The sequence below is a fragment of the Castanea sativa genome, chromosome 12 (genome assembly GCF_040712315.1).
Source record: "Castanea sativa cultivar Marrone di Chiusa Pesio chromosome 12, ASM4071231v1".
Taxonomy (NCBI): domain Eukaryota; kingdom Viridiplantae; phylum Streptophyta; class Magnoliopsida; order Fagales; family Fagaceae; genus Castanea; species Castanea sativa.
This window is the reverse complement of record NC_134024.1, coordinates 44,988,167-45,001,224: the sequence shown is the minus strand read 5'-3', so window position 1 is coordinate 45,001,224 and position 13,058 is coordinate 44,988,167. Positions and strand designations below refer to the sequence as shown.

The following is a 13,058-nucleotide window of genomic DNA, read 5'->3' as shown; positions in this document are numbered from 1 at the left end:
ATACTCTGAATAATTTCACCATATTAAATAGATTTTACAACACTTAAAGATACAACTTGAGTAAATAAAAAAACTATCTTTTTCTTTTCACTCACTGTATATCTCTCACAATTTTCTCTTACTCTTTATATTTTTCTCCTCCTTTGCTAGCTCTCACTCATGCAGGTCTCTAAGACTGCACTATCCTCAGTCTCACTCACTAGGACTTCTCTTCACTCCTCTTCTACACCAAATGGCCGGATGGCCTTCTTTTTATTTCTTCATCTTTTTTTTCTTTTCTCCCTTTTCGCACTCTTGACATCAATTCACAATAAATACAACCTACTTACCTTTTGCAAATAACAAAGATGACTTCAACTCCTCTTTTTGGCAAGCTTCTCCAGCAAGTTCACTTAAACTTTCTGACTTTTGTACGTGATGAAGAAAAACTAAGACTATTAAAAGACAAGCTCATTAAATGAGCATGTCTGTTACAAGTGGGTTGGGCCCATGGTGCAGGGCACTCAACACAATTCAATCTAGCTATATTTAATTACTCTATGTCTCTATCAAACTAACAATGAAATTATCTATTTTAAAAAAAACAATGAAATCAAATGATTTAATTAGTACCAAAACTATTTGTTCAATTAATTACTATTTCAAAAGAAACCATTTTAAAATTCTTCATTCAAAATTACTATTGTCATCCAGTTAAAATATTTGCAAATCTTTTATGTGATCAGCTTTTCAGCACAATGAAAGAGGATGATTAAATTAAAATTTTACAAACGATTAAATATAAAATGATCATTATTCTTGTAACACCAGTGCATGCATTTTAACATATTAGAAGATAGTGCCATAGAATGAACTTTGAAGTCAAATTATAGCGTGTTGTACTTTACACGGTGTGTGTTTTTAATCCTAGTGGCTCTTATCTTGATAGATAGGAAGCTCTTCAACTGCAAATGGAAGTGGAGATCTGGCACTTAACATCACAACAATGTCTGGAAGTTCGAAGCAACTATTCTCAATTGGGGATTTGATCAGTGTTCCAGATCACCTTCGCAAACTGGATGAGCAAGCCTTCACTCCTCTGCTTATTTCAATTGGCCCTATTCACCGCTCCAATCCAAAATTACAAACCATGAAAAAGTGTAAAGTGCGGTTTTGTGAGTGTTTCATTCAACGGGCTAATATAAACTTGCAGAATTTAGTACACGCAATAAGAGATAAGGAAGAAGAAATTCGCTCTTACTATGCAGAGATTGTCAGGAACGGAGCTAGAACTTGAAGTTAGGAGGGGCAGTTTTGTTGTTGGTTGCGTGTGGTAGCTTTAGCCTTTAGCTTGATTGCTTAACAGCTAATATATATATATATATATATATATATATATATGTGTGTGTGTGTGTGTGTGCATCCAGGTATGGACAAAATTATTTTTTTTAAAAAAATTTATAGGGTCAAGTCGTTTGTTTTGGATAAAATTGGTTGATTGAGTTTAATTGTTTTTAGCTTTACTATTGGTAATTTTTGTTGAAAAATTTTTTTGGGCTTGTTTATTTTGCTTTAGATTTTAGATTGGCATTTAAAAGGAGAAAAATTCTAGAATTTCAAACTTTTTTACCAATTATTAATGTGATGAGTGGTTATTGATAAGTAAAAATGTGATATAAGCAATGGACCCAGATGCAAATCAATAAAATTTTACTACGTTAACAGTTTGTAAAAATGTTATAGAAAATTTTGTGGCTAGAGTAGTATTCTTAAAAGAATCAATGATAATGTTAAGGGGGCTAAGTGTGATTTTATATAACAAAATTGCTAAAATTAGTGTCTATGTATATATTAATTTCTATTTTTTTAAAATTGTTGGGGCAATCCAAGTCTCCCTTCGTCCCTAAACTCCACCAATCATAACTTGCCACGTAGGAAAGTTGTGACAAAAATTGTCATTCAGCTACTAGAGACTAGAACATATACTGCTCATTCATTCCCTACAAACTATAGTAATGCATATGTGGTGATAATAATTACCATTTTTCATGTTATGTTTTTCCATATTTCAATACAACAAACATCATATTGCAATTTTGAATATCTTGAAGGTATATGCTATTAATTCACAAATCTTTTTGCAATAGATTGCAAATAATTGACCAAAATATGTTGGATTAAATTATTGCAATGATATTTTCATTGTAATAGATAATTACTTCATTTTGTCATTGCAATAGATTATGAAGTAATTGATATCGGGTTATTGCAATGATATATTTGTTGAAGGTTCGTGTTTGCGATTGCAATAGATTGCAAAAGAATTAATATCAAATTATTGCAATGATAACTTCGTTGCAATAAACTATTAGTTTAAAATTTTCATTGTTAGAGATTGCAAAAATAATTGATATCAATTTATTACAACAATTTTAAGTTATATTAAAAAATTTATTGTAACCGAAAATTATAATGTATTGCAATTTATTATTGTTGATGCAATAATTTAAAAGTTACTATTACAACAATTTTAATTAACACTTGATGTAATAGATTTTTTTTTGGTGTAGTGTGAGTAGGACACTACTTCTTAACTAGGTGTCTTCTCCTTGGTCTTTGAGGCCTTCTATCCAATCCCAAAAACGGTTAGACCATGAGACTTGGTCATGTAAACTCATGCTCATCTTCCTTAAGATAGAGTGCTTAGAGTAGTAGTGTGACTGTTGTGTCCAGCATAAGCAGTGATGATTTTGTGACAATGATCCTGGTGGATGCGATGTTCATTCTTGAGTACTTCTTGATATCTTACTCACATTTGGAAGAGGACGATCCTACAATCAGGATACCAGAATGGATGCATCCAATTTTGCAATCTGACCTAGTATTACTTGAAAATCAGCTTCCCTTTCTTGTTTTAGAGATGTTGTTCTAGCAAAAAAACTTTCTGGCTGAATCAGAGTTCAAACTCCTTTCTTTAAGGGAACTTGCTTTTGATTTCTTTGGATGGTACAACTTTCAAAAGATGGCCTTTAAGGATTTCAAGGTGCAAATAGAACACTTGATAGATCTGGTTAGACTCTTTTATCTAAGTGAAAGTGAATAATTACTATTCGGAAGACCTGGAGGGGCTAAACTGTCATACTCTGCAACCCAGCTACATGAGGCAGGAATCAAGTTTAAGGTGGCCCCGAAAAAATATGGTAGACGCTTTCTTGACATAAGGTTCGATTTAAAGAATGGAGTTTTGGAAATCCCATGCATTAGGTTAAATGATGAGAAAATACGTCTTATTCAAAACATTATTGCATTAGAACAATCTCATTATGTGGGGCACACATATGTTACGAATTTCTTTGCTATCTTGAATTTCCTTATCGATAATTCCAAAGATGTAGATTTACTTTGTGATAAGGGAATCCTCGTTAATTACCTTGGCGACAGCAACGTAGTAGCATCAGCTGTCAACAATCTTAACACCAATATCTTATGAGATTATATGAAACCTGAATACTCAAAAATATGTGAAGATTTGAATGCATTCTATAAGAAACCTTGGCATAGATGGAGGGCAACATTATGGCATCAATATTTTAGCACTCCTTGGAGATTGGCTTCTACCTATGCTGCTATTATCCTTCTGCTGCTCATGCTTGCACAAACTGTATGCTCTCTAAAGTCCACTAAGTGGTGACAGATATGCAGCAGTGCAGTGGCACTCATCCATATTAGATGTGGATCATTTTATCTTTTGTTTTCAGTTTTTATTGTTTTGAATAAAGGTTAACTTATGATTAGGAAGTCTTTTGAGTGTGTTAGTGTTGGAATTGGATCAGATAAGCATAGTGCTTATCTGTATCCATTTAATTATCCTTTGAGTTCTGTAATAATTCTATTCAAGACTGCATGTTCTTTAATAATAATTTTATCTGAAAATTTATCAAAAACTTTAATTGTTATTTGGGAGTTACGGTTTTTATCAAAGAATCAAATTGGTTGCAGGGAGAAAGGACAATATTGTGACTGGCTTCTTGTCACTTTCACATAGACCCATCTATTTGTTTTCTATTTCCTATTGAAACTACAGAGGAAGAGAGTATTGTCCATAGCAAAGGGATACATTATGCATTAGGTCCTATCAATAAAAAAAAAATTACTATAAAATAAGGACAAAGTTTAACTACAAAACCAGTTGTAGCTTTAGGCTACAAATTATTCTAATAAGATGACATGTGTAAAAAAAAGTATGTGCATTACACATGATTACTTAAGTAAACTTAACTTAACTAACCCTAGTTAACTACACCACCTATTAAAAAATAAAAAAAATAAAAACTAAAAACCCAAAAAAATATACGGATAATCTCTCTCTCTTTCTCTCTAAACTGTAACCCAAAAGGCCATAACCTAGCTCCAATCGATCATCCATCTCCACTGCCGGCCGGCCAGCCCAAATCCTCCTGTCTCCACCGCCGACCAACCACCTCAATCTTCCTCTGTCTCCACGGCCTGCCAACCACCTCAATCCTCCTCTGTCTCCAACGCCGGCGCACTCAATCTCCGCCGCTTCACCGGTTAAATTCCTTTTGTTTATTCATAGATAACTAAATTTACTTTTTTTTAATTCTATTATTTTTTTTCTGAATGAATCGTGTTTATTCTATTCATAGCTCTCACTTTCTTCAATTGGGTCAAGAATGATTTAAGTCTCAGATTGTCAAAGTCATTGTTGTATGAGTGATAGGAAATGGGGTTTGCCTGGATAGTTTTACTTGTCGAGTTGTTGTGGAAGGACATAGAAACAAGACTAAGTTGCTTTCAGCTTTGAAATTGTTGTCAGAGCTTCAGGGATTTGAAATTCCTATTTTTGCTGACTTTTATGAATATCTAGTGGTCAAACTGTGTGAAGAGAATCGGCCAATTGCCGCTACAATCAAAATTTTTAAAACTTTATTTTCTACATTTTTATTCTGTTTTTGAATTGAAACAAATCTAAAAGGTGTTGGAGAGATCCTATATTCTATTTACAAGTATTGTTTCATAGTCTGCAAAAGGAGAAATTTTTTTGAACCTTTTTCTATTCTGTCATCTCAAAAGAACTTGTCTATTTTCTCATGGGTACATTTAGAAGTCAGTTTTCATAAGATTAAAAAATAATAGCTTATATATTTGTTGTTCATAGGTGACAAATTCGAATTTTTCTAGCTGCTTACTATCTCCCATGTCACGTTTCATGTATAACTAAAGAATGAGTTAAAATCTATGCTTAATTTACAAGTCAAGAATGTGATTTTTTTTTTTTTGGTTTCTCTCTCTTTGCACAGCAACCATCACTGACAACACTGAATTCAAGAGCTTATACAGACAGAATATCTCTGTTTTTGTTCCTTCTACACATGGTTGTTGCTGTTGGGTTAGTTTGTTTTCTTATATTCAAGGGAATTCAAGGCCTAATACAAGCGTCAGAATCTATTAAAACGAAAGAGAAAAGGGTGTTGCAGTTTTATCTGCCACAAGTTGAAGTTGCATATTTTTTGAGCATTACTCTTGCATTGGCATGGCAAAAGGCAGTCAGGAAATGGCCTCTATTTGTGGTTCATTTCATACTATGGAGCTCTTTTGTAATGTCCCTATCTGCTGGAATTCTCCTTATTTGCTTCCAAAAACCTACCACTGAAGGCATTGGAGTCTGTTTTATTGCCTTTGCAATTGGCAATGGATTGTATGCTTGTTGGGTCACAACGTGTATTAAGTTTTGTTGTAAGATCTTGATGAAAGCACTTGAGCCAAGTATTTAGTCCTTTACCTGAGTGGTACAATTTATTATTAAAATGCTTATTTCTTATCTGCTAATGCAGTAATTTGAATTTCTTTGACAATTATGTGGCAGAGGCATTAGCTTGGAAAGTTGAGATGGTGTATAAAATTTAAAACCCAATCTCACTGCATATAGGGCTATAATAGACTGCTTGTGTAAATCTCTAGTGTAAACTTTATAGGCTTCTAGATTTATACATTCTAAAACTCTAGTGTTTGTAAGTAATTCATGGAGAGTCACCCATGTTGCTTTTGGAGATAAGATGAATTACTAAGTGCTTTGATTTTAAGATTGAATTTATTTGTTGTACAGTTTTTCTATTGTGGGTAAAATATGTACTTTTTGAATTGAACTTTTGGCCTTAAAACTTGTTTTTAATTCAAGTATAAATGTCAATGAAAAATTCTATTATGTTCTAATGAATTGGTTGTAATCTTCTTTATATTTTTAAAACAACTCAATTTTCATAACTTATTTGAAATTCTAAACATTAAGTAAATTCATTATGTTAAAATTAACAAAAATTATGCTCAAAAGTAAAGCGAAAGTATATAAATCGTCAAATTACCTTTTCTTAAAATTAAAAAAAATAAATAAAATCAAGGAATTCATAATTAACAATTTGCACATTCTATTAAAAGTTATCCTTAGATTCATTACAAAGTATTTTCAAAGAATTAACAAAAATACTAAAACGAAATCAGTAGTATTAAGCTTAGGTATGAATGTTTAACATTTATCTAATTGACCTTACATCATGATCTCTACGTTGCATCCAATGGACAATCTTTAGTACGGAGGATGTAGCAATTATGTCTCATTTTCAACACTTTATCTTGTTTACCTCTACTACTATACTTTTGAAAGTGTAATCAAATTGATCATGATGCAAACAAATAAAAAAAATTTAAACAGTAGTATTAGTAAATCTTCAAATAATTTCATGTGCACCACTTTTGCATCATCTCACCTGGAAGCAGCTGGTATTCCTATGACATTGTAATGACAGCATCAAATAGGCCAACACACATAATCAAGCAGAAATGTCTTGAAAGAAAATAATTCAGTTGATTCCCAACCATCTATAGTGACACATCTTTGGTCATTGGAAGCATTTATATATATATATAGTTGATGGTTTATTAGCATTGAATTAATCTGCCAATGGTCTAACCATTAAAAATAGTCTTCAATATGCCAATGACATCACAATAAAAAATACTAAAAGGTTAACAGTTTGCCAATAGTCTAACAATAAAAAATAGTCTTCAATCTCTAACAAATAAAAATGCATAGTCTTCAATCTCCATCCAATAAAGTTTCACCCTAACTCCAACCTATTTAGTGCTTTTGCCAAAATGGTGCTCTTCTTGGATAACATCAGAAGTACTTGTTGAAACTTGAAAACAATTGCAAAGAATAATTGTCACAGACTGTAACAAATTTATGTGCCTACAAGATTGATATATTATAGTGGAATGTAACAAATCTTACTTTATTTAGGCTTCCAAGTGATTCAACTTGTCTCGCCTCACAAGCTTTTTTTTGTAAGCCACTGGCATGTTTTTTAGCACGTATTGTTTTGCTTTGAGATTTACCATTTTTCTTCTCTAATGCAGATTGCAATCTTCTCTTTGGACGCCCAACAGTAGGTTTGGTTTTAATCCTATATATGCTATCACCTTGTAAAACATCTGCAGTAACATCACCATGGACTTCTATGCAACTCTCCATATTATTCGAATGACATTTTTTCTAATCTCTTGCAAATCCCTCATTAATTTTTCAAAAACATTCTTTGGTATGTTTATACATTATCTCATTCTCTGCTGCAAGTGTGGAAATTTCACGAGCATTGTGACTCAAATGAGAGTCGCGTTTTCCTATCGACTCTTGAGCATTACCTTTAATATCATTGCCATGATAGTCCTTGATAGAACCAGCCCTTGCATCTTGCGTCCATCTTTTCAATACATATTGGACAGGAAGTCTTTTAACATTTTTATGTTCAAGAACTTTCAAAGCATGGGCACAAAGAATTCCTACAAAGCTGAACTTCTTGCAACTGCATTCCACCGTTGTAGTTGAGGCTTCATATTTAACTATGTGCTCTTGAATTCTTTGACTATATTTGACCTTGTATTCTGTGATAGTATCAGATTTATTAGCCTTGTAAATAGTACAATCAGCAATCTTCATATATTCATCTTGAAACATTTGAAAATTTTCTGGGGTGTACAGCTCTACAACATGTCTCAACATCTCTACATTAGATTGTAAAATCGGTTTTGTTTGCCTCATTTTGAAATCTGCCTGTAGTTCTTGATGTCTCTTATCAACCAAAACTCTAGAGTAATGTCCTGAAAAGCGCACAAAATCATGTTTTGGTTTCAAGTATTTCTTCAACACACTGTTTATTGATTCACTACGTTGGGTGCTTTTCATATCAACAGTGAACATATGTCGACCATATACCATAGCCCATTTTTCTTTCACATCAAATATGCTACATAACCGTTTATTATCAGTAAGACCATATTCCTTAAGCATATAATCCCATGAAACAAGCCATTCATCTTCATCTTCATACTCATACAAACAATCACTAAAATCATTTGCAAAATGCTTAGATGAATGAAATACATGATGTAGATTCTTAGCAGCATTCTGATAAATATGCCATACACACAAACGATGATTAGATTTAGGAAATACCTCTATTATTGCTTTAGCCATTGCAGCAGATTGATCTGTAAGTATAGTTCTTGGCTGCTTTCTTGACATTGCATTTAAAAAAATTTCAAACAACCACTTAAATGACTCTATAGTCTCATCATAAAGTAAAGCTGCACCAAAGATAATTGATTGTTTGTGATGATTAACCCCAACGAATGGAGCAAAGGGACGATCATATCTATTTGTTCGATAAGTTGTGTCAAAACAAATAACATCTCCAAAGTGCCCGTAATCAACTATTGATCTAGCATCAACCCAAAAAATGTTCATGATTTGACCATCATCATCAACTTGTATTGAATAAAAATAAGATGGATCTGCCAATTGCATCTTATGAAAGTACTCCATCATAGTAGGTCCATCTCCTTTCCTCAAAGCCATACTCCTCTCATTATGTACATAATTCTTATAATCAACATCCATAAACCCAAGATTTTCACGACTCCCAGCTTGCATGCTCAATAATTCAATGGTTTGTTTAATTGATATTCCAGACCTCTCTGCATCATTTGCAATGGCTTTTTGAGCAGATGAAATTTTTCTCTTTGATCTTAACATATGTTTCATTGGCGAAGGAGCAAACTCATGATTATGTTGACCATGAAAAGAAACAACATGTAACATACCATCCTTTTGAAGATGACAGGTCATCTGTGCTAAACAACCTGTTTGTGAAATTGGACGACGATAAGATACATTTTCGCGACGTTTGTCGACAGCTCGTTCACCCTCTTTTGAGCAACTAAATGTTCTCCTTATAATTTGCCCTGCATTTCCTCGCTTTACATAATGTTTCCGTACACTAAAGCCAATTCGGTGAGCATATTCTTTGTAAAATTCATATGCACTCTCATCACAATCAAATTTCATGCCAATTGCTGGAGTATTTGATTTGTTTGGGCTTCCAAGAGTAAGTTCTACTTTAGTCTCCTCCTGTTGATCAACTATATAACCAATGAATTCATCTTCCAATACAATTTCTGGTACTTCTACAATTTCCTTGCTATGTCTACTTAGAGTAATTGAATTTTTTGGGCTTCCATGAGTAGGTTCTATTTGAGCCTCCTCTTGTTGATCAGCTATGCAATCATTCAATTCATCTTCCAATAAAATTATTTGACTAGTATCCATCATCTGTAGTCAAGATACATATTCAAAATCAAATTAGAAAAAAGGAAAAAAATTTATAAACAATATTAAAAAAAAATTCCAATATTCAGGACCCATTAAAGAATACTCTCCATGAATTACTTACAAACACGAGAGTTTTAGAATGTATAAATCTAGAAGCTTATAAAGTTTACTCTCAGTTGCTTATACTTTTGAAAATCAAGTCAATATGAACAAGAACAACAATTTTTTTAGATGAATCAAAGATAAATTCAATACTAAAGAAAAATGAATACAATTTGTACAACTTAGCTAAATTTAGTATAAAAAAAAACTACAACAAAACCATACTACAAGACAGCAAATAGTAAGGAGCCAGAAAAAATCAAATTTGCCACCTGTGAACAGCAAATATATAAGCTATTATTTTTAATCTTATGAAAACTGACTTCTAAATGTACCCATAAGAAAATAGACAAGTTCTTTTGAGATGACAGAATAGAAAAAGGTTCAAAAAAGTTTCTCCTTTTGTAGACTATGAAACAATACTTGTAAATAGAATATAGGATCTCTCCAACACCTTCTAGATTTGTTTCAATTCAAAAACAAAATAAAAAGGTAGAAAATAAAGTTTTAAAAATTTTGATTGTAGCGGCAATTGGCCGATTCTCTTCACACAGTTTGACCACTAGATATTCATAAAAGTCAGCAAAAATAGGAATTTCAAATCCCTGAAGCTTTGACAACAATTTCAAAGCTGAAGGCAACTTAGTCTTGTTTCTATGTCCTTCCACAACAACTCGACAAGTAAAACTATCCAGGCAAACCCCATTTCCTATCACTCATACAACAATGACTTTGACAGTCTGAGACTTAAATCATTCTTGACCCAATTGAAGAAAGTGAGAGCTATGAATAGAATAAACACGATTCATTCAGAAAAAAATTAGTAGAATGAAAAAAGTAAATTTAGTTATCTATGAATAAACAAAAGGAATCTAACCGGTGAAGCGGCGGAGACTGAGTGCGCCGGTGTTGGAGACAGAGGAGGATTGAGGTGGTTGGCAGGCCGTGGAGATAGAGGAAGATTGAGGTGGTTGGCCGGCGATGGAGACAGGAGGATTTGGGCTGGCCGGCCGGCGGTGGAGATGGGTGATCGGTTGGAGCTGGGTTATGGCCTTTTGGGTTACAGTTTAGAGAGAGAGAGAGAGAGAGAGAGAGAGAGACAGAGAGATTATCTGTATATTTTTTAGGGTTTTTAGTTTTTATTTTTATTTTTTTTTATTTTTAATAAATAGTGTAGTTAACTAGGGTTAGTTGAGTTAAGTTTACTTAAATAATCATGTGCAATGCACATGTTTTTTTTTACATATGCCATCTTATTAGAGCAGTTTGTAACCTAAGGCTACAATTGGTTTTGTAGCTGAACTTTATCCATAAAATAAATAAGCATTTTGTATTTTGTACAGATTCAGGAAAATTTTGATTTGTACATCATGCACCATGTATGCCAAGAAAACCATGGCTGATCTCTATGTTTCCAAATTTTTGTTTTTGATTACAAATTATTGAGTAGGCAATAGCACTTTATGGTCACCACTAATTTTGGAAGTTCAAGTATTTGATTTGCCACTGCACTTCAAATAATCCCATGAGGCTCACCTAAATTAAGAATTGATTTTCAGAACTCAGTTGCTTTCTTAGCAAAGATTCTCAGTACACAATATAACCAAGAACGTCCAAGTTCGACATATATAATAGCTAATCGGCAAGCTATTTAGCCTTATTAATTGCATAAATTGAGAGGAGAAGCATTTTAAAGAGAAACCTTTTCTTTTAGCTATTGTCCTTGTTCCTATGCTAGTAAAGAAACACTAGAAACACAATTTTTTTTTTTGTTGCTTGTTAAGATGATAAGTTGTAATTATAAAAATAGTCACAAAAAATGTGACTTTTATAATATAAAAATTTTTGAAAAAAAAAAAGATCAAAGGGAAATGAAAATTCGTGTCCCTAATTACGTTGTATGTTGTCATTTGGATGGTCATAAAATGGTGTGACTTTAAATTGAGATAGATTTATGTTAGTGGGTGTCCTTATACACCGATTAAGGAGGCTTCAAAAGGTTCTCACCTGCATTTGAAAAATAGCAAAAACTAATAAAAACAAAGACTCAATTGTGTTATAAAACTCAGTCTTATTGGGTGACCCTTCTATCTTTTTTGTCCATTAATTTTATTTTTATTTTTTAAAAAGACCTATTAACAGAAGTGACCATCAACTAATGTACTGTGAGCTTATGTGTTTACAGAAGTGACTGTCAGTATTAGTGTTTACCACCAACTAATGTACTGTCAGCTTATTTACTTTTCTTTTCTTTTTTTTGCGAGATAATAAGAGACTATCAAATAAAAGGTGTAACATGCTCACCATGTTTTCTATCAAGGTCTCCAATGCTTAAAGGCACTTCTTTTTAGAATGTGATTCATTTAACTAGGCCCTGGTCAAGTCTTAATTGTTAGTAATACTGTAATTGCAATTCCCTTAGAATGTTTTCTAAAAAAATGGGACTATTTATGACTCATTGATACATTATTCAATTTCTCACTACCCATTTTACTTCTTCACTCTCTTGGAGTAACAAGAAGAATTTTTCTTTAATTGGTTTATCTATACTACTATTTAAGACGCTTTCTATATTTGGACTGGACATTTTTTTAATTCTAAAATAACCTCACAGCCTACGTTTAAGTAGGGGGGGCAAGCTTGAGGATAACTCTGTAAAAATATATCTCTAACTCTCACCTAAAACATTTTTTACAAAATATGATCACTCTCCCACTAACCTACTTCTTGAAAGCAACTATATGTTTATTGTTTTTTTATTTTAAATAGAAAAACAAGTTAAACAAAAAAAAGTTAAGCAATACCAAGTTACTGTTTTTTTTTTTTTTTTCCTTTAAAAAAAAATCATCCTCCGTTTATCTTCCTATCAATTTTTTTTTTGTTAAGTCTCAAGTTTATCCCAAAAAAAAAAATGAAATAGATATATACACATTTGATTACAATTTAAACTACAAATTATAATAAATGTAAATTATTAGTTTTTACCAAAAAATAGAAGTGCTCAGAGACTAGTTACAACTAAAACAAGACTTTCATTCAGCTAGTAAGAAGTGTTCTACCGCAACCATTCCATGTATCCTAGGCAAGTTCAGCAATATATTGGAAGAAAATTAGGAGAGTTTTATAGTCTGCTACTGGCAAGAAGAAGAAGTATTGTTCTTAGTCTTGAAGAAGATCTTAATACTACACTTAGAAGATCTAAAAATTGGAGATGGGAAAAGCACTTCTTTGTGGTATGATATTTGACACCCTTCAAATTTTGTGTCTTGATTCAAAGAAGATTCTTGCATGA

At 32.4% G+C, this 13,058-nt stretch overlaps 1 protein-coding gene and 1 pseudogene across 1 annotated transcript; one reads left to right on the top strand and one right to left on the bottom strand.

Annotated features, from left to right (window-relative positions):
* The first annotated feature begins 347 nt into the window (after positions 1 to 347).
* Positions 348 to 3,670, top strand: LOC142620758 (UPF0481 protein At3g47200-like; annotated as a pseudogene).
* A 3,526-nt stretch (positions 3,671 to 7,196) lies between these two features.
* On the bottom strand, positions 7,197 to 9,661 carry LOC142620756 (protein FAR1-RELATED SEQUENCE 5-like). Its single transcript, XM_075794073.1, has 2 exons — positions 9,520 to 9,661; positions 7,197 to 9,414 (listed from the first exon to the last, which is right to left on the bottom strand). The coding sequence occupies exons 1-2, from the start codon at positions 9,659 to 9,661 to the stop codon at positions 7,580 to 7,582; spliced, it is 1,977 nt and encodes a 658-aa protein (XP_075650188.1). The 3' UTR covers positions 7,197 to 7,579.
* Positions 9,662 to 13,058: the final 3,397 nt, after the last annotated feature.

Bases quoted from the DNA above. Each gene is read 5' to 3' on its own strand.
- LOC142620756 (XM_075794073.1), bottom strand. From the start codon at position 9,661: ATGGATACTAGTCAAATAATTTTATTGGAAGATGAATTGAATGATTGC. The intron at 9,415-9,519 runs AAGTACCAGAAA...ACAAATCAAATA, and splicing joins ACATAGCAAGGAAATTGTAG to CTCCAGCAATTGGCATGAAA.